Source organism: Mirounga angustirostris, unplaced genomic scaffold (assembly GCF_029215605.1).
Source record: "Mirounga angustirostris isolate CCGP_5_RB_7025 unplaced genomic scaffold, mMirAng1.0.hap1 SCAF_2, whole genome shotgun sequence".
NCBI lineage: Eukaryota > Metazoa > Chordata > Mammalia > Carnivora > Phocidae > Mirounga > Mirounga angustirostris.
In genome coordinates, this window is record NW_026991710.1 from 100,927,123 (window position 1) to 100,949,457 (window position 22,335).

Genomic DNA, 22,335 nt, shown 5'->3' on the forward strand with positions numbered 1-22,335 from the left:
TACAGAATATAACAGGACCCCCACTCCCAACATCTGTAAAAGGATACCCCTATCTTAGAACAGGGGAAATCCCCCTAGAATCCTGTAAATTTCCTCAGTGCACTGGGGCTTCCCTTCTGGTATAAAGGTTGAGGTAGCAGAAAGCAAGAGTGATATCCATCATGTTAATACAAATATAATAAAGGACTATTTTAGAAATAAAAACCACAGTTCTTTCTCCTCCTCTTTCTTCTCCTCAAGTCAGTTTACATTAGATTAATACTTTCTAATTTCTACTGAGATAATCCAGTTGGGTCAGTGATTGAGAGTGAAGAAATGCAGTAAGACCCTAGAAGAATCCACTGAAGTATGAAGCTTTGTTGTAATAAACTTTAAATATTTCCAAGCTAGTAACCAGCTTTGTTAATATAATGTCTTGAGATTTATCCTCTCACTCCCCAGATAATCCAATGAGAAAGCCTGATGGCTCTGGGGACCAAAGTGAGGCTGAGTGAGGGTAGGAAACATGAGAAGGGTAGTTCATGGAACGATAGGTCAGCACCCACAGAGGCCAAGTGGTTACAAACATGGGCTCATGAGTTAGGCTGTCTGGGTTCAAACTCTCTTGCCTTTGGCAATTTAGTTGACCTTTCTGTGAGTTTCCTTATTTGTAAAATGGAGCTAATAAAGACCACCTAGTGTAGTTGTTTGAGGATTACATTTTTTATATTTGTATTTATAAAGTATTTAGAACAGTGCTTGGCATATGATAAGTGCTCCAAATGTGATAGGACAGTCGAAACCATGCTCTGGGCTTTGGGATAACTCCTTGGTTTGGAGTAGATAATCTTGGTGCTTTCTTGAACTAAGGAGAGAATTACTGAAATGCCTTTTTCCAGGTCAATGTATTTGGAAGTTCCCACACAGTACCTTGGGTGTCTGTATACACACAGATACCTACATTAGGAAAAAAAAAAAAATCTTAAAAACCAACAGATATATGTCTATCTTTCCCATTAGCCATCTATTTTTACCCTGACAATGCCTTTGGAGTTACTATCTAGAAAAATGATTTTATCTGATAATCAGACATCTGATATCTGATAATGATTTTATCCGATGACTTTATTCATTGTGTCATAAACTTTGAATCTAGATTATCCTTCAAGTGTGCGTCCAGCAAAATTATTTTTATTTCATAAAACCCATTGGAGAGTCTTAGCTTTAATTGTTCCATGAATCACTGGAGTCACAGGGATTTTTGCACATGAGGTGTCTTTGATCTCATTTTAGTTTAGTGTTTCCACATGTGTTTCTGAATAGTAAGGAGTTCCAGAGTGGTGTGTCCAAGTTCCCTAAGCATCCCTCAGAGGGCTTATAACTATTTAAATCCCAAGCCCACCTGAGAGTTAAAGTTGTGAATTAACCAAATCAATCAATATGGTGGTTTTCATGTTAGAGATCAAAGAAGATTAGGCAGAAATTGTCAAAAAGCAATTTCACCACTGACAAAGTTGATCACCTTCTGACTCCTCAGAGAAATGGGAAGTATCCATCACTCACATATAAGACCTCCTGACCGCTGATCTGGGATTGATTGATGGATGGATTGATGATTTTTAAATTGGGCTCAATCTGTAGGCTAACAGTTTTTCAGTTTTAGCCAGAATCTAAGGGAAAATGATATGGATAAAATTTTAAGAAGGGAAATTGAAAATAACCTATGCTTTAAAGGCTAGAAAGTATTTTTTTTTAAATTAAGGTTGAAAATAACTTTTAAATCTTTCTGATCCCCCCCCCCAAAAAAAAAAATCTTTCTGATCCAAGTTTATTTTTTGTTCTTGGTTTGTCTCTCTCTCTCTCTCTTTTTTGAAGATTTATTTATGTATTTATTTATCTTAGAGAGAATGAGCGTGAGCGGGGGGAGGGGCAAAGGGAGAGGGGAAGCAGACTCCCCACTGAGAGGGGAGCCTTACATGGGGACTCGATCTCAAGACCCTGAGATCACCACCTGAGCCGAAACCAAGAGTTGGATGCTTAACCGACTGAGCCACTCAGGCACGCCCCCTGGTTTGTGTCTCTTAAGCAAAAAATTGTATGACTATTTTTATAAATCGTGTATCAGGTAGCTTTGTTCAGCCCCTCAAATACTTTTTGAAGTAAGCAAGTCATAAATGAATAATTAACTATAATAATAACCATAAAACTATATATAATAAGAAACAAATTCTAACAATAATAAATGAATTGGTTTTCTTAAAAAGCTCTGGAATATATAGTCTTTACTCAACACTCAACATTCAGAAAAATGGCCACTTGCTGCCATTTGAGGAAGTGTTTTCAGGGCCTTCCTAGGGCCAGACTTCGCTCAACACACACTTTGTAAAGGTCATGTCACCATTTGCTGTGCTGGGCACAGAGGGTAATAGAGACAAGGGAGGCATGCTGTGCCCTGGAGCAGTGAGAACTGGTCTCTGATGAGCACAGCTGTTCCCATAACATTTATGAAACAAACTAACAGAGGTCTTGTTTGGGTATCTTTCTAGGTATAAGAAAAAACTTAAGATAAAAAAGAAAATACCACTGAACACCATGTGGACTGCCAACTGTATGGACAGAGTGGAGGATGCCAACATCTGTCCTGGGAGGTCCTTTATCCTGGGCTGGCCCACGGTGACCTTTGTGGCCACCTTCGGGTAAGACCGACCGTTTGGTCTTGTATTTACATGGGATAAAAAGAAAAACATTTTAATCTGATTATATGTCAAGCCAGTGACTCCCTTTTTGACTTCCCATAATGACACTCATTTGCCTTGTACTTCCCCCCAGAAGGTATGTACAAATGGGAGCAAGTAGATAACATAGAGTGGGAACTATTGGAGTAATTTCTTTTGGTTTTGATCAGTGGTTTTTCCCATGGGCTCTAGGAGCCACTTGAGGAATTGGGTGTTTTAGGCATATGGAAGGAGAATCAAGAGAGTGAGGTTCTAGAACCCCTCTCCAATATCCTGCCCCCTAATTCCCAGGGGGTATGTGTGTTTCTAAATCACTGGCATATTTTTCTTGAGCAAGTACTATTAAAGAGTCCAATTAAATTTGAAAAATTGCTCTTATACTCCCAAGGTCATTCCTTTAAAAATAGTATGGAATTATACAAATAAATTAATCATGTCATTGAATATGAGGTTGCCTGAATTGGTGTGTACTGATTATCTTAGTTCGTGTCTCTAGAGAGGTGACCATCTAAAACAAAAGTATGATTGCATTGAGTAGAGGTTAGTTGTGCAAGACACATTCTTAGGCTGACACGAGGATGGGGAATGTGACTCTCTACCCCGGACATCCTGAGCAGACACTCCTGAGTTTACAGGGGTGGTGCAACACTTACATCTGCTGTTTGAAACAACCACACCCCAAGTCTCATTCTTGTGTTGCACAATGAGTGTTCATCACATGCACTTAACACCCTTCTTTCTTCTCCTCACCCCACTCCACCAAAATGTCCCACGTCATCACAAAGGGAAGACAACGAAAATGTTTACAAGTTGTTAATTTATTAAGCCCTATAATGCAGCGTTGACTTAAGGAGAAATTTTCAAAGCTTATTGGGAAGAAATATGTATTTATATGCTCTCCGCATGTCTTCTTTTCCACGACGCATTTCTGTAAAGATTCTCAGTTCCTCTTGCTTCCTGTCTTCTCCATGTTGCAAATGGAAGGAAACAGTTTCAATTGGGAATGTATAAAGTCTTTGACAGGGGAGTTTCCAAGAGACTTTTTTTCCCTAACAAGGAGGACAATGTGGAAGCCAGGCTTATACATGTTATATTAGTTAAAAAGCTGTGTAAACATATAGAAGGCATTTATAACAATTCCTGGCACCTAGTGCTTTTGCTATTTGTGGTTATGACTGTTCTGCAGATCAGCATGGCTAACTAGAAGCTGTGTCCATGCGCATAGGCAGGCTGGGACGCTAAGTGGGCGTTCCATTTTCCAGATGGGACAAATCCTGACACAGCGATGGAGGGGTTGGGGAGCAGTGTTGCTGGGAGGAGTATAAAATGTGGCAGCCACTGTGGACAGTTTGATGGTTCCTCAGTAAGTCAAACAGAATTACTATACGACCCAGCAATGCCACCCCCAGATAGATACCCAAGAGAAACGTAGGTCCACACAAAAATTGATACACAAACGTTCATAGCAGCATTGTCGACAATAGCCAAAAAGCAAACAAACAAACAAAAGTAGAAACAACCCACGTGTTTATCAACAAATACACAAAATATGGTACAGGAGCTAGAAACAGGAAGGAAGGAAGAGTGACTGCTTCGTGGACACAGGTTTGCTTTTGGGTGAAAAAATGTTCCAGAACTAAACAGTCACGGTAGTTGCACAAAACTGTGAATGTACTAAAGGTCACTAATGGTCAATTTTATTTTGTGTAGTTTACCACGGTAAAAAAACGCTAGTAAGTGGTAAGGCCATGTATGCATGAGGCTTAAAACATTCGCAACTTTGGGTATTAAATGCTGTGAAAACTTTAGTTGAGAAAAGACTAACCTTTAGTAGTTTAGCACTAGCTGGATCGATCTTGCTCAGAGGATCACAGTAACGAAGAATGTTTTCTAGAAACTAATTTAACACATTCCAATCTGCTATGTGTATAAAGAAATAAAAATATTACAGGTGTTTCTTCCTAAAAAGCTATTCTTGTTTCTGGGCCAAGATAGTTCCATCCAAATGCCAAATTCCTTAAGTATGATTTAATTTGAATAATAATGTTCTTTATATCTGAATAGCACTTGCAGCTGCAGGAACACTCGGGGTATAATTAACCCTTTTCCAGTTCTGGAAACTGAAGATCAGCGCAGTTAAGCAAAGTGCCCATGATCACATAGCTTGCATCACATAGTTACAATTAAGTGTTCAGATTCAAAACCAACTTTTCTCCCACTTTAGGATCTACTTCCCATTGCTTTAATACGCTCATAAAAGAGTGGGGTCCCTCCAAAGCGCAACTATGAGGACAGTATGATATTAACACATGCATCCACATCCTTAACAACTGGCTGCTGCTATTTTTTTCTGGAATGGTGATCTTATTTTGCTAGTATAAGTATTGTATGTATCTTAATTTTTTCTTCCCATTTTTTTTAAATTGCAGTTCTTCGGAACAAAAGGAAAAATGGCATTCTTTCCTTCAAAGGTATCTTGTCACTATACATATTATACATCTTTAACCCATGAGAAAAGAATAAATCTCTTCAAAGCAGTGCCCCCACACACTATGCTTCCCCTACTTAGTAGAAATTGTTAGACTATCCTCAAATAATTTCTTATTTAGATGTACCCTGGCTGCTACTGCAAATAATCTGCTCTTATTTACATGCACATATTGCTTATTTTTGATGAAATTCTGGTTATCACTCTCATCTTCCCCTTCTCTCAGACCTAATGATTGGAGCTAACATTATTCTCAAAAGATACATATTAAATTTTCTTAAGTGCAATTTACTCTCCTGAGTGATGCTCAAAGCACCTTCTCATTCCTACCCTTGAAGGTGCTGGGCCCTCCAGTCTAGGCAGGAAAGCTTTGATGACTGGATCCGCTACTCACATCTTACATGACGAGAGCAACCTGTTGTTTTCTGAGTCATGTCTTATTTTCCTGAAATAGTTTTGCATGTTTTCTTCCAACCCATAATTTGATGTTGCTGAGTTTGTTTACATGCATTTAAAAATAACAGAGTATGTTGAAAATTTTAGCCACATAGATCAATTTGAAAGTAAGCTAATAGCTAATTCATCCTACTCTATTTGGGGTTATTATTGAATTTGATTAGGTACATCAATCTGGCCAAAGAGAAGGACCAGCCCAAAAGCATTCCTCTCAGAATCTTCACTGAGGACATCAAGAACTGTGCCTGTGTAAGTGTTTTTAAGACCAAAAATTAAATTCCATGTTCCTGATTCAGATAGAATGAAAGAGATGGAGATGGAGATGGAGATGGAGATAGAGAGAGGGAGGGAGGGAGAGATGGGGAGGTAGGAAGGAGAGAGCAAGAGATAAGAAGAGAGAGAGTATTTGGAAAAGTACCATGTGGGAAAATGTATTTTCCTGTCTACACGTGTCTTTGTATACATAAAGAGTGAATCCTAGGTAATATGAAGCGAGAGGAATCCATGCCACAGTACTTAAGCATGGAAAGAATATTGCATGTTAAATATCCATAATATTTCCCTGGCTCTTTCTAATAGCAACAACACTGGCTTGTAATAAGGTGATTTTCACATGCAGGTATTTCCTACTAGAAGTAAACATTTTTTCCCAATGGTTACTACTTATGTACAGAATGGTTTGGATTGTTTCCACAGTTCTCCACCCTCCCCCCATTGACGCTTTATTTGGTATAACTGTAAACTCACAGAAAAGTTGTAGGTATAAAAATAAAACAAAAAACACCCCATGCACCCTTTACCTAGATTCAGCTATTAGTAACATTTTACTCCACTTGCTTTATCATTTATTTTCTTTCTCTGTCCCTATTATGTGTATGTTATACTTATTTTTGAGGGTCATACAAATGCCATGGCCCTTTATCCTTAAACCTAGGTATTTCCCAAGAATAAAGATATCCTCTTATATCACCATCACACAGTTATCACCTTTAGTAAATTTAACATCGGTGTAATACTTTACTCTGCCTTCCATGTTCCCATTTTGTCAGTTGACCTCAATAATGTCTCCTTTCCAGTACAGGATCTACTCAAGGGTCAGGTATTTCACTTAGTAGTTATATCAACTGCAGAGGGGTTTTGAAAGGTCTTTTGATCCAAGGAATATCAGGGTTGAATTGAGCTCAGAGGGATGACACTTTTAAGGGATCAGCATATTTCTATCTCATTTTCTTTTGGCTGTTGGGGGAAAAAAAATCAAACCAGTTGCCCATTCTTGGTATAAAATTTGATTTCTGAAATTGTAGTGCAGTAGCCAAGACATTTGCAATGATGAACAAGATACTTTGGGTATCTTTAAGTGACATTTTTTTTTCCTGTTATACTTTACAGTAGCTCTAGGTCACACAAAATAGTATTTGAAGGTGGAAAAAGGGGTAGTTATTCCTGGCCAAAGCAAAAGCCATGCAAATATTTTGATTGGTTTCTAAGCACCAGGTAGATGCATTGCATGAAGGAGATAAGGCCAGAGGGTTCTCTAGCAGCAGAGCACACTCTTGTCTCTGCCTGCTTTGATTTCAGCTGTGGCAGTGGGTTACACTCAGAATTTTCCATGGAAAATTACCTTGAAATCTTTAAAAATCAACTTTATTTATGTATAATTTACACAAAATAAGCATTTCTAATGTTCTTCACTTGTTCCTGAACATCCAAGTTTCCCTCTAACACTGTTTTCATTTCATCCTAGAGAGATGATCCTTAGCATTTCTTGTGCAGACCTGGTGCAAACAGATTTTCTTAATTTCTCTTATCTGAATATGGCTTTATTTCACACTCACTCTTGAAGGATATTTTGAGGGATGTAGAATTTTGTTCGCAAACTTTTTCCTTTCAGCTCTTTAAAGATGTTCCACTGTCTTTTTGTCTTTGTGCTTTCTGATGAGTAGTCTGTGATCAATCAAACATTAATCCCCTGTAGGTGATTTGTCATTTTTCTCTAGCTGCTTTCAAGAGTTTCTCTTTATTTTTGGTTTTTAGCAGTGTGGCTATGAAGTATCAAAGCATGGTTTTCTTTGAATCTGTCCTATTTGGCATATTCTGAACTTCTTGAATTTATAAATTTAATTTCACCAAATTTGGGAAATTTTAATCATGATTACCTCAAATATTTTCTTCCCCATTTTCTCTCTCCTCTCCTCCTGAGAGTCCAGTTATATGTATATTAGACCCTTTCATATTGTTCATAGATCCCTCAGACTCTTAATTTTTTCAATCTTTTTTTCCCCTTTTCTTCTTCAGACAGGATAATTTCTATTATCTATTTTCAAATCACTGACTTCTTTTTGTCATCTCCATTATGCAATGTAGCCTAGTCAGTAAATTTTTTCTTTAAGATATTTTTCAGATAAAAAATTTCTGTTTTTAAATATTTTTAGTTTCTATGCTAAGATGCCTCTTTCGTTTATTGTGAGCATATTTTCATTTGTATCATTGAGCATTATTGTAATAGCCGTTTTTGGCTAACAGTCTGAACATCTAGATCATCTCAGGGTTGGCTTCAGCTCTTGAGAATTGATCACATATTCCTTGTTCTTCATATATTAAGTAACACTTTGACTCATATAAAAAAAAGTAACATTTCTTTTTCTTTTAAATTATTTCAAAAAGCAGCTTATTTTTCTGAAGTCATTTGTTTACAGAGAGCTCTATCTACTGGAATTTATCTGTTTTGGAGAACCTACAACATGCAGGAAAATATACATACATCTCTGGAATTACTATTTTGAACATAGTATGTTCCTTATACCATGAAAACCATTATCTTGCAGACCAGATAAATTAAAAAGTGATTATTAGTATTTCAAAAGAGATTTTTTTTTCTTTAAAAAGATTTCATGGGAGGGATGCCTGGGTGGCTCAGTCAGTTATGCATCTGCCTTCGACTCAGGTTATGATCCCAGGGTCCTGGGATGGAGTCTTGCATCAGGTTCCCTGCTCAGAGGGGAGCCTGCTTCTCCCTCTGCCTTCTCTGCCTGTGGCTCCCCCTGCTTGTGCTCTCTCTCTGACAAATAAATAAACAAAAATCTTAAAAAAAAAAAAAAATTTGTGGGAAACTTTTTAAGTTGTACTGAAAGGATTTCAGACATCTTAAAAAAAATAGCAGAGCCATTACTTCTAACTAAATTTCAAGCTAAGACCCAGTCTTGAATCCTCTAGACAATTGAACATAGGAAGCCCCTCCTAGACAATTTAACATAGGATATCCTTGAGTTTGGGTGCTCTGAGTCCTACTGCTAGGTTCTGAACACTTTTTTTTATAATCCTTAAAGCTCAAGTAGTTTGAAATCAATGAACACTTTTGTTTATACAAGTTCGATTATCAAGCAACTTTTGGGCCATCTGTCATATCAAGCAATTGCATTTCAATTCATAAGAAGAAAAATACAATGAAAGAACAAGTTTCTTTTAACTTTGTTTTTAATATTTTTAAGGACTGTGAGTGTCCACTTCTGTTGCTTGTCTTCTTCATGCACTGTTTCTCAAAGAACACAGGCCTCATTGCCTAATAATGTTATAAAAAGTGTATGCGTGGTTGGTTACATATTGTCCTCTTTTAAAATGTCTTTTGGAATTCGGGTACTTTTATCGATATCATCTCAGATTCCTATCCATCCCTTTCAGATAATTTTCAATAACTGTTTTCCTTGTTGTATGGAGCAGTTTCTCAATATAAGGTGTGATAGAGAGATATTATAAGTAACTACTCACTGTCAGAGTTGCGAATGGAATATAAACTTCTAAAATTTTCAGTCTCATTTCCTAGACTCATTGGTTTTATTTGTCTCAACAGATTTCAACAATGGAAATCTTAGTAACCATGATGACACAAAGACAGTACTGACTAAATAGTAGTTTAAAAAAAAAAAATGTCTGTCACAGACGGTTCTTATTCTGATTTTGCTGAAACTGAGTATGTAATTGCGAAGAGAGAAAAGTATCTAGCTCCTCCTTTTTAAACTATCTCCCCTCTCTATTTTGGGAATAGCCTTATGGAGCTGAGGGTCAATTCATGTCCCCTCGTGGAATTCTGTTTTTCTCTTTCTTGCTTAAGCTGCTATATTTTGTAAGCCACAAATCCTTGAAGGGAAATATATGTTTCACTGAAATGTTTCCTACTAGCCTCATGTTATGTAAAGAAATGAAAATATTGTAATCAAGGGTGTGTGCTCTACATATGCTTTACTTTGTCATTAACTGAAAACAAGCTTTGCCTTTAGAGTATGGATAATAATTTGACAATAATTATTTGGTCACCTGCTTTAAATTTTTAAAAATTTATAGCAATTTTTCTCATTTCTTTTTTACAGTCTGTAACTGTAACAGTAACAAATTCAGACACAGTGAATGACATTATCAACATGTCACTACCAATGCTAGGAATAACTGTAAGTTCCCTTGCAAACTATTTTTAATTTAAAAACCATCTTTGACTTTTGAGATTTGTGTGTGTGTGTGTGTGTGTGTGTGTTGTGTACCTCCCGTTATAAGACAGCTGATTATTATACATATCATAGTCATATTTTGTCCCCCAGATTTAGAAATTGAAGGCAGCAAAGCTATATTATTAGCCTATACATGGGTGCTCTTCTTGTCTTCCCATTTTAAATTTTCTGCGAATTCAAAATCATAGCATAAAATTGGGCTATAATTTTAGAGTGCTAATAACAACATGCAGTTTATTGTATATATTTTATACACAGACAATAAAATATTTCTAAGTTTCTAAATATTTCCTCCTCTATTGGACTCTTCTGTCTGTGTCTTCATTCCTGAATCCTCCCCATCCCTGTTTACCCTGGTCATCACCCAAGGACTCAATCCCAGTTAGATGAATCCTAAATTATATGTTTTGTTGTACATTTTGACATAAAGACCACATGGCTAGAAGCTACCTCCTCTTGATGCAGTTCCTTGGGATGAGGCGGCTCACACCCCTTATGAACTGGTAAAGAGGACAAGTTCTGAATAAGACCATGATCTGGGGGCAGTTGCGTACATATCACTTTCATCTTGTTTTGGTTTTAACGGCCTGTTCCTTTATGTTTTGATGGTGCTGGTGTGAGTTGCTGGATTTTTTTTTTTTTTTTTTTGATGAAAGACATGGACATATTTGAGGATGAGGTTTTCTAAGGGAAAAGAGAGGGAGAGTGATAGTCAGATGGACAGAACTGAAGGGAGCACTTGTAAAGCACAGCTTCTTATATAAAATCCTCTATAAATGCAAAAATGTCTTGCTATTATGACATGACATAATTACAAGATTCTTACTTAAATTCTGTCTGACCCAATGGTATAATAAAGCCCCTTAAAAATTCAGGGCAACTGGAATTTAGCATAAGAAATCAATGATTTCTGTACAAACAAAATTTAATAATATATCTGAAATAAAATTGAATTTATATGTACTGAGTAAAGCACATATCTGCATTGATTTCTAACCTGTATGATATATATACCCTAAATAGGAATTAAGTCTTAGACAGAGAGTGAGTGGTTTTAGGGATGAAGTTGAGGAGATTGATTAATGATGAAGCTCATTTTATTTCATGTTTGTGATTTTCCTTTGCATAAAGTGATCAATCTCACCACACAAAGAATTTCTGTTTTAATGAAGAATTGGGGTTATTTGGCTTTATGTATGCCTGATTTAAGGGATTCCAGCATAGCATTTCCAAACCCTACCCTACCTTACTAGCTCTCACGAGTTATTTGCAATACAATTTTGAGCAGATTTAGCTATGTGTGTGTGTCTGTGTGTCTGCGTGTGTCTGTGTGTGTGTCTGTGTCCATACCTATGACCTTTCTTCATAAGGGCAAGACCATGATTTTTAATCAGGAGTCCAGGTCAAGCATAGTACCTATCACCAACAACTCCATGTCAAACATTTTTTGCTTTAGTCTCCTGGAAGACTCTCTAAAATAGTTCAGCGGTCTTTATAATTTAGATGTGTTTGTTTCAAGTAGGACTTCCAGGTTTACTGGGCGGTAATTCTGCTGGGAGTAATTGTTTTCTGCATCTGATATGTTGTCTAGGTTAGAGTCCTTGTTCTTTCTCTCCCTGAAGTGGGGCTTGCCTGCACCAAAGCCAGTGGCTGACTTCAGTCCACTATCTCCTCAAGGCCTCTTGGGCGTTTGTCTCCTTTTGCCCAGGGCTGCTGAGCTATTGATGCCTTTCAAGTTACTTTGCTCAGGAATAGTCATAGCAGGGTATATGGCTCTCTGGACAATATGCATGTCAGGGCAGGGACATTTGGCGGCAAAAGCCAGCATTATCCAAGGAATCTAGAGACAGCGGAAGGCAGGACTCTGAGATTAGAAGTTTCCTCCTTAGCGAAGGGGCACAACTGTGATTTCTTAGGCCATGGGCCACCCACACCGTGAGGGGCTGATTGTACTGTGGTTTCCTGGCCTTTATCAAAAATGACAAGAACCTGGGACGGTCCACTGGAGGCTATGAGGGAACAAGTTAACAAGTACTGTAGCTACCTCCATGGACCAAATGGCATTTATTCTGGCCCCAATTCTTTCTTTCTGGAAACAGAGAAATGCAAAGGAAATGTGTTCTTCAAGTACTGTGAAAGATTTGTTATGATGCATAGTTCTTTTTGTTTCCAAGGGCTCTGAGAAAGACTACCAGCTGTGGGTGAGTGCTGGCAAGGAAGCGTCCCCACACCCACTCACTGGTAAGTGTCAGGGAAAATCTAAGATGGGATTGATTAGGTTCAAAATTGTAACTCTACATCTCAAAGTAATGGTTGTTCTGTCTTCAGCTTAAATACCCTTAAAAGTGAAAATCACATGCAATATTCACTCTCACGTTTATTAAAGAATTACCAGGTGCTTACTTGTTCCCAGGCACTGAGGACATCTCTTCATTCATCAGCTTAAGGTCTAGTTAGGGAGAGAAATGTAAATTTTTCGTTTCTACTTCATTTTACCTGACAAACGGAGCTGTCTTAAAATTTTTTTTGTTTATTGTTTACTTACTTATTTACTCACTTAGGTATGAAAGCATAGAATTGGAATTTCTTTTTCCCATACATTTATTTTTCATATTCCAGTCTTGAATTCCAGTTCCTAACAACTAAATAGCCTCTATTTTGTGAGAATCCGCTAAAATCCAATCATGTCTCTGAATCCAGGTATAGGTATGTATTTAACACCTGCTCTGTGCCCAGAAGTTTTCTCAGCATCATAAAGAGAATGAGATAATCACATTTAAACTCCTCAAGTCTTCACTGACTAAACTACCTGCACTTTGTTGTTTCTCAGGCTTTTTCCATCACTGTTCTTAAGGTTATTGATAAACAGATTACACCTCTCCTAAAATAGTTATTAGCACAAGTCCTCTAAAAAAAAATCTTTGGATTAGCAAAATTGTTCAGTGCTTACCAAAAATAGAAGGATTAAAAAACAAGAGAAAAAAGAGAGGATCTGTAGCAGACCTTGAAGTATAGTAATGTATGGTAATGGTGACAATGATTTCTGCTAGAAATCTTAGAGCATTCCTTCTTACATGCATTTTTCAAAATCTTTTTAATAATCCTGTGAGGCGGGATGCCTGGGTGGCTCAGTTAAGTGTCTGCCTTTGGCTCAGGTCATGATCCCAGGGTCCTGGGCTCCTTGCTCAGTGGGGAGCTGCTTCTCCCTTGGCCTGCCGCTCCCCCTGCTTGTGCTCTCTCTCTCTCTCTGACAAATAAATAAATAAAATCTTAAAAAGAAAATAATCCCGTGAGGCTATTACTCTTTTTCAAGTTATCTAAAGAATATTTTCAAGTGATCTAGAAATCTAAATAACCAATTTCTTTCTACAAAATGTATATTCCCAGTCTTAGAATACAGAGAGTCACCAAGGGCATAGCTGAGGAAAAAAATCCCCCCCACCATTTCATGTTTCATATTAATATTGACATCTCTGTAAAAGTCGGCCAACCACAAAAAGGAAAAAAGTCAAATACTTAAATATATTTATTTTAATAAAGTGCATTAATTTAGGTAAAACAATAGAGATGATAACTTTTTAGACTTTGAGCAGCTTCACACACCAAGGCAGCTCTAAGGAATCCGGAGAGCCTGTCATTCATGATGATCCATTGGCAGCATTCAAAATGCATTTTTTACCAATGCTCTCAATTCTCAATTGCGGATTATCTCCTGGTTATCTTTGTGATTTGGTTGTATTGCTGTCGTAGAAGCTTCTTTTTCCTTAAAAGAGGGAAGTCACTGTGATTCTTGTGAACACATCACTGACACTGCATCTATGACAGATGAGAAGGAACAGCAAAAGCTCCCCAAGTTACATTCAATAATAAATCAGAAATGACAGAAAGAGAACTTCCATTCTGTTCTTAAAAAATGAGATCCATATCCTATAGCACAGGGTCTTTGAGAATTCTATAGAGAGGAAACAATTTAAAGCATACAAGAACAAAACAAATCACTTGGCAGGCAACTCTCACTGACTCTGGGTGCAGTTTTCCACTCTGTAAACATCGTTTTGCACTTTGCTTCTGGGTTCCCAACACTGTTCAGCCTTCCCTCTGATCATCACCTGGCAGGACTCCCCTTGGAGGAAGGGCAGCAGTGGGAGGGAAGTATAAAGCATAAAGGCAACCCATCCCACTGCCCTTGAGTAGCTCTGCCTCTAGAAATTGACAAAAGGAAATGAAAAAAAAATCTGCTCCACTGACATTATGTGAGAGAGAATAGCAATTCTTAATATATATGTTCAATTATTTAAAAAATATTACCCACCAATGCATATTAATATATTTACTCTGATCCTTATAAGTTTGTGTGAGGGCAAGCATTTCAAAGGATGAATGTAAGGCTCAGAGGGGTCAAGTAATTTGCCTAAGATGTGCAGATCTCGTTAGTGTCAAGGCAGAAACTAGAAGGCCTTAAATATTCTCAGATGGAAACACAGCAAAAGTCAGCATTGTGCAATGCACTGATGAATCTTTGTATTCCAAGTAAAGTAACATGCTTTACATTTTTTTTCTCTTTTTAAAATCTTTTCCTTGGGCACCTGCTTTCTGCAGGGTGTCTCCAACAAGAGCGAATATGATGCTCACTCAGGAGGCACAGAGTGAGTGCCAGAAGCCCCAGGAGAATAGCAGCATATACCAGTGTGATGCATACACTCATGGGAAGGGGGATTTGATCAGAGCCATCACCATCAGCCTGAATCTGTATTTTTTCCATATAGGACATAAACATCCCTATGGAATTAAAATGAGCCATCTTCCATCTACCACACTGCTGCCGCAGACACCAGAGGACTCCATCTCTCCTTCCACCCTCCAGGAGTCCCTCCTTCTGGAGCAGGGGTTCGCAGAGATGCAAGGCCGGTTCATCCTGAAGCCCAGGCACCCGGCGCAGAATGAGCAAGGGAGAGGTGAGCCCCTTCCCTTTCTTCAGGTGTCTCCTCTTGGCTCATGTCTCCACTCTTGCCCACAAATTGAGGACACAGAGCTCACTCTCTCTGTGGGGGGTGGGGAGGAACAGTAGAGGCAAGAACCCCAAAACTGCACAGAATCGAGCTTAGAGAAACCCAAAGGTCTTAGGACCCAACTCACTTCGAGGAAGGTTGTGTGCTTGTTTTAATTCTCCTAGGTAGACTGTTAGCTCCTTTCTCTGTATCCCCAGAACACTTTCTACATATAATTATGTGAGTACACATCTGTGTGTCTTCTTAGAGCACAAGCTGTTTGTGGCCTGGAAACAGGTCTTCCCTATTCCAGGGTTTTATCTAGTATCTCAGGCCATCACAGGATGGAATCAAATGACTGCATGGCTTAGACGCACCTGGAATGGAAGAACTCCAGTGGAGTAAAGAGTTATGGAACTGAATTGGATTTATTCTGGGCTTAGGCTGAAGTGGCCTTGGGCTTACAGTTAGAATTCAAGTCTCAATTCTGCCCCCACTTTCCATGTCTGCTTCAGACACAGGTCAAGGCTGGAGCTAGACTGAATGTTTATGGTCAGGGCTTTTTCATCTTCCTTCTTGCTATTTTTTTCCCTACCATTCCAGTATTCTCCCATTGATATTTTTTTCTCTGATGAAAATGTGTTATTCATCTGAGAAGTATTGGGCCAAAATAGAAAGTATTTTATTGTTATGATTGTGATTCTATAAGCACAAAGTTTCAAAAATTTTATTTTTTAATATTCATACCCTAATTCAAGCATTAGGAAACATTAACCCAAATCTTGCCAGGACTGTTTAAGAAAGAATAGGTTTCCATAAAGTTAGCTTGTTTAATCATTCCTATATTTTTCATGGCTATAGCATATATTTTTATTAGTAATAGAGGCAACATGACCTCTAACAGCAAATAATGTACATTATGAAACATCCAGCTAAGCCTGAAAATACCTTGGAGAAAGTATAGGACTCAATGTGTACTTATTTTCTGTATACTCATAGAGTAGCTAGATATATAGCTTTGTACCAAGGGATACAACATTCTTCTTAAGAGCATTCTTCTTATTAAAGCTGAAGAATGGAATATATTTGGGTAGTTTTAGAAATAATAAAACTAGGGGAAGAGTAGGGAACCCAGGTTGCATACAACAACTCAACTTACATATTAACACGTATCTTCAGCAAATGCATACATTTTGATGTACAGGAATCTCCTCCTGGATTTAAGAATGTGTTTGCTTTCTTTCTTCTCTCCTTTTAAAATGGTAGCGGTATCAATTTCAGAGCAGGAAGAAAGAGCCTTAGTTAAGTAAAGTGGTAGCCATCCTTCATGATTGCCTACCTTCTAGAGGTTGCAAAATCAAATAGAGAATGGGAGTGATGTCTGCTTTGGAGGGGGAAGAGACTGATGTCTAGACTGCCTGAGGCCTTCTGAGCAAGGAAATTACTTTTATCAAGGCTGCCACGAGCCATGCCTTGTGCTGAGTAGTACATTACATTTAGTTCAACGAGTTGTAGGCAGCAGCATTTATGTTAAAGTTAAGCAAACCAAAGCTTAAGAATTTTTGAGTAATCTAACTAGGTGGCAGAACCAGGATGCTTCTGGTTCTTAGATCCTGGTCTCTCTGGTCAAGTGCCATGAGTGTTGCCACCCACGTGAGTGGATACGGTGATGCACTCACTACATCCCAGAAAAGCCCAGTGGACAGGTGTTTATGGGTGTTTGGTGAAATGTTGCTCAATTGTTTATCCTTCTACAGCTTGGCTCCTCTGTGGACTTTTAAAGAATTCAGTTATTTAAGCAGATTTTATAAGCAAATGTTAAGGTATCTTATAAGGAAAACATTCATAGCTGAGCAGTAGAAACTTTCAACTCAGCTTTTCACTGCAGATCACCTTTTCTTTGTAAAGCTCTTCTTCTGCATTCCTTTGATAGGGAATGTTGGGTAATTCAAAATCATCTCTGGAAATTGGGGATAAATCAGGCATTCATAATCTCTCATTGTTTTTCTTTTTGTATGTTTTCTTTCTAGCCTTATACTGGTATGGTGTATATACATGTATGTTTGAGTATGTGTGAGGAATTGGGTGCAATTCATTGTGGATCAGACTCTTTTCCGTAAATATCAAACATAATTTACAAAAAAAAAAGTCATCTCTGGGTAGCTTGGTGGGGTATCACAAGAGAACACAGTCACCTGGAATCTTACCACATAGCCAGCATGTAATGACTATTTCCCAAGAACCCTGACTGCAGGGAGTCATCCTTGGGGATGGCCCAGAGCAGAGACACCAGAGGCTGCCTGAGAAGTGGGGTCAGGCGGATCATGTCATGAAAGGCAGATCCTTTTGATCATAGAAAGATGAGCACTCAGGGGCACCTGGGTGGCTCAGTCGTTAAGCGTCTGCCTTCAGCTCAGGTCATGATCCCAGGGTCCTGGGATCTAGCCCTGCATCGGGCTCCCTGCTCAGTGGGAGTCTGCTTCTCCCTCTCCCAATCCCCCCCTGCTTGTGTTCCCTCTCTCGTTGTCTCTCTCTGCCAAATAAATAAATAAAATTAAAAAAAAAAAGTTGAGCACTCAGAAAGCCAAAGAGGAAACTTAAGACTGGAAGGAGACTCACTGTGAAAGCAGATGATTAACAAACTCAGCTTGATTTGAATACCAGATCTTTTGAGCTTTTAAAATCAGATCTGACACTGGATGAATCCACTAATCATACTTACCAATAGGAAACAAACAACAAGTTAAGTGCCTCATGATAAAGCACAACGGGCAATAGATGGGATTGAAAGCATTGACACTAAGTCTGATCAAGTCTCTAGGTTTAACCATCAGTTTGCAGGATCTGGGGAACAACTGTTAACACCATAAGAATGCTATTGGCCAATTTCAAAACATGGAAAATTCTACACAAAAAATGCCTCAGTTTCCCTCTTCTAGCCATTGCAGTGAATGTACCGTAGAATGGGAATGGTGAAAATAAGGTTAAGCGGGATGGCTGGGTGGCTCAGTTGTTAAGCGTCTCCCTTGGGCTCAGGTCATGATCCCTGTGTCCTGGGATTGAGCCCTGCATTAGGCTCCATGCTGGGTGGGAAGCCTACTTTTCCCTCTCCCGCTCCCCCTGCTTGTGTTCCATCTCTCACTGGCTCTCTATCAAAAAATAAATAAAATCTTTAGAAAAAAAAGAAAAGAAGGTTAAGCGAATAAAACAACAACTACTACTACTAATCTCACTTCTTCCTTAGATTACAGGCAGAAGACAGTTAAAAGCGGTTTTTTCAGAGACTGGGCCTGTTGTCTGGGCTCCAGCACTAGCCAGGACAGCCAGTGCACAACCCCACCTTCTTCAAAGCCAGGACAGCTCTTTGGAGTTTCCCTCATGGATGTGTGTAATAAAGACAACTTGCCCTTCCCAATCCTGGTAGGTCATCTCCTTTTGGTCTTCTATAGCCCTTCTGAGGAGGGGACACTCTGAGAGGCCACGTGTCCTCATCCAAATCTATTCCCAAATGGAGAAGTCATTAGACAGCCCCTGGCTTTGGCTGAGAAGCTCTGTTACTGTTATTTCAAAGAATAGAATCTGATTTAGGTCCTGCAGAGTCATGAGGCAAATACAACAGGAAAAGACATTCTCCATTCCACTTGGGTCTGGTTTCCACAAAGACATGCGGAGGCTTGTTCAGATCAGTCAAAATGGACTCTTTGTATGTGAGTCTCTGAGAGTCCACCTCATCTTCACACTCTCCCTTCATTGCCTTCCTGAACTCACAGGAGTCTCAAGTCTCCTTCAGCAGAGTCTACTCAGTCTAACAACTGTAAACATCTGACACGAGCATAGACTCATCCTCTGGCAAATAGGAAACTATTAATCCTAACAGAATATGTCAAATGAAAGCCACAGAGTTTGGCCTGTGTTATCTCAAACTGCTCTAGTGAATTGTCAGTGTGGACATTCACTGAGTATTCGGTGTCTCTGCAAGCACTGTACGGGATGTAGGGAACGTTCTCCTAGCTATGAAGAAATGTATCGTATTAGCTAGCATGTTACCTGCTAGCTACTACCCCAGGTCCTTGCATCACAGCAAATTTAGGGGCTAGCTAGGATTATCATCCTCCACACTTCTTAAACGAATCGGAAAAGCCTCAGTACAGGATGTCTGTGCCCCAGCTCACACAATAGATAAGTAGCATAATAGACTTCAGATCCATTTTATTCCCTGAGTCCAGCCCTTATTAAGATTCTACACAGCAGGGAGAGGACATGAAGATACAGCAAAAGACAATGAAAGACTCATGAGAAGGGAGGGTAATCAGAGAAAGAGAAGAGAGTTTCTGAGCCTGACTTTAAAAGAGGGAAAGAAATAGAACAAGTAGGAATGGAGTATACACTCACTTAAAGAGAAATAAACAAATGGGAAATGTGTATTTCCTAAATAGACTTCCATACTTGGGGGAGAGCATCTACGTAGGGGAATAATGAGAAAAGAATGGTAAAGTAGGAAACACGGTGATTGTGCAAAGGCCTTGAAGCAGAGAAGTTTGATTTAAGAGTGGAAACTCAATGGAAAGGAAAATCTGCTTAAAAGAAGTGTTTAAAATGTTTCAGTGTATGACTGTAAAATGGATATATGGGTAGAAAGTATATAGAGAGACACTGAAAAAAAAACAATCTAAATTGACTTTAGTCCTTTCAGCTCGAAAACAGTGTACCATTGCATTCCCCTCCTCTTTCAAAACGGAGGCAAGCTTGAGCTCTGCGTTTGGGGTATGAGATGCAATATAATTTTCTTTTCTTCCTACAGGATATGCTTTCCTTTATTAATCAAAAAGGGCCACTCACAGAATGCATCTTCAGCAAATCACCCAATATAAAATCAACCAGGGTCCTAAAGGAGAAACTAAATTCTGGGGTCAAAGTGGACCTGTCCAGCGAATCTGTTCATGTGGTCGCATCCGTCTTAAAGGTAGGGAAGGTTCTAGCATTATCCACACACGAGTAAGTGAAGCTATGATTGGTGTCTTTCATCATGACTGCTCAAGAACCATAATGGGCATAACAGATTAAGAACCTGACAAGCTGAAAAACGCTTGACAAAATCAAAATTTAAGGAAGCTACTTTAGGAGTTAAAAGCCCCATATGTTAGAAATACTTTCTGTTTTCACCACACACCGCCTACCCTGCCTTCACTCCTGAAATCGCCATGCAAAATACTAATACTGAAATGACTACTAGTCATGATAATGAATTTCAAAATACGCACTGACACATACACACTGTTTACCCATGCAAACATTCTCACCACCCTCCTAGTGAAGGCAAAGTTTCCAAAAGAAATAGAACAGGGAAAGAATTTAATCCATCCACCTTGGCACTTATGAACAGCTCTGAACAACCCTATGTTAACGTAGTAATGACTACAGTCTTAGAATCTCAGTCACATTTGGTCTTCCCTTGTCCCCCATTAATGTTCGAAGATGGGATCAATAGCAAAGTCCAGAAATGACTTAGGTAACCACTCCTACACTGGGGCCATAGGGATATCCAGTAGTAATATACATATAGGCATCAGGAGACAGGAGAAGAATGATAATACATTACGTAGGAAGATGAGTGTTGCCCTCTGTAAGGTGCACACATGGAATCGATTTTCTAGCAAGAGTTAGGAGGTTCCGGGCGCCTGGGTGGCTCAGTTGCTTAAGCGACTGCCTTCGGCTCAGGTCATGATCCCGGAGTCCTGGGTCGAGTCCCACATCGGGCTCCTGGCTCACAGGGAGCCTGCTTCTACCTCTGACCCTATCCCCTCTCATGCTGTTTCTCTCTCTCTCTCTCTTAAATAAATAAATAAATAAAATCTTAAAAAAAAAAAAAAGAGTTAGGAGGTTCCTGCCTGATTCGGTGTTATAAGCACCGACTAGGAAGAGGGTGAGCACTTGTGGGGAGAGTGCTTAGACATTTCTAAAGTTTTCTCTTCCTGAAGTTGACGGATCTTGGTGGAGAATCAGACTCTGCAACCTTGGCCTTGATAATATCATGGCAAACTAACTGGACAATTGGCCTAAACTAGAAATGAATCTATCCTCAGGACCTCAGTGAGTCTACTATTAGACTCTCGACTTTTAGACAGTTAAGAAAAGGAAGAATGAAGGAATTATGAGAGTAGTTTTCTTCCAAGGAGCACACATACACCGAGTGAGAAGACCTAGTTCTTTCCTAATATGTGTGCAAGAGCCCACCTGTTTGTGTTTCGATTGTTTCAGGCCTTTTCTTGCTAGAGTTAAGAGCTAGCACCTTGTCTAAAACAAGCAACATGGGTAAGCGTATTTCTGTCCAATAAGCTAATAGGATTTAGGATGGTCTATAGCCAGACCCTGTCAGTTTGTGGTACTTTGCAAAAAAAGCACACAAAGAAAATAAGTTCCAGATGATAGAAGGGAGCTTTATCTTCATTTCTACCACAGCCTAAGCTCTACTTTTATGCCTCTAAGATTTAGGGGGAGAAAATCCAAGCACCTGATGCTGCGTGTGCAAGTCAATGGAGAGTCAGAGCCAAGCTCCGTGTGGGTCCCAGTTTGGGTATCTGTGAAGGAAGTGGGGGCTGAACTGAATTTTTTAACTACATATTTTCTCTGTAATATTTCCAATACATATTTTCTGTAATATATATACATATTTATTTTTATCTCCACAAGGATTTCCTAAGAAATATCCCAAGAAGTATATTTTTGTCTGATCTCTATGACAAATGGCTCGGTGTTATTGATCAAGGGAACGAAGAGGAGAAGATGACTGCAGCGCGGAGGTAACGATGCAATAATTACTCTACTCTGGTCACATCTCCAAAATACAGCCAACATACTATTAGGAAAACATTGGCTTACGTTTTGCTGCTTTGCCCACTATAATCATGAACAACGTCAAAGAGTTTCAATTCTTCACAGCCACGGGGGTCAGCTTCAGAATAGAGGCATGCTTTAGGGCTATTATTGTTCTTCTCCTGATCTTATTAATGTGGACTCCTTGGCCGTTTGACACCTTCTGGATCCATGAAACTGGTAGACGAAATTCCCTGGTTCAAGACACATGCAAGAGCATCAACTGCCAGGGCTCTCACCTTAAAGTCTGTCAAACATTTAACTAACCAGAGAAGTGTTTATCTGGCTCAGGGACTGAATTCAGTGCAACAATTTTG

The 22,335-nt window shown here is 39.0% G+C and overlaps 1 protein-coding gene across 1 annotated transcript in view; it reads left to right on the plus strand.

Moving 5' to 3' along the window:
* LOC135363542 (rho GTPase-activating protein 20-like) overlaps window positions 1–22,014 on the plus strand; it is a 41,247-nt gene extending 19,233 nt beyond the window's left edge. Inside the window, exons 3-11 of the mRNA XM_064584023.1 lie at window positions 2,526–2,675; window positions 5,144–5,185; window positions 5,823–5,907; window positions 10,023–10,100; window positions 12,332–12,398; window positions 14,924–15,112; window positions 18,390–18,565; window positions 19,947–20,108; window positions 21,836–22,014. Coding sequence (XP_064440093.1) covers window positions 2,526–2,675; window positions 5,144–5,185; window positions 5,823–5,907; window positions 10,023–10,100; window positions 12,332–12,398; window positions 14,924–15,112; window positions 18,390–18,565; window positions 19,947–20,108; window positions 21,836–21,949 — 1,063 coding nt within the window. The 3' untranslated portion in view covers window positions 21,950–22,014. The remainder of the gene's footprint in view (window positions 1–2,525; window positions 2,676–5,143; window positions 5,186–5,822; window positions 5,908–10,022; window positions 10,101–12,331; window positions 12,399–14,923; window positions 15,113–18,389; window positions 18,566–19,946; window positions 20,109–21,835) is intronic.
* The last annotated feature ends 321 nt before the right edge of the window (window positions 22,015–22,335 follow it).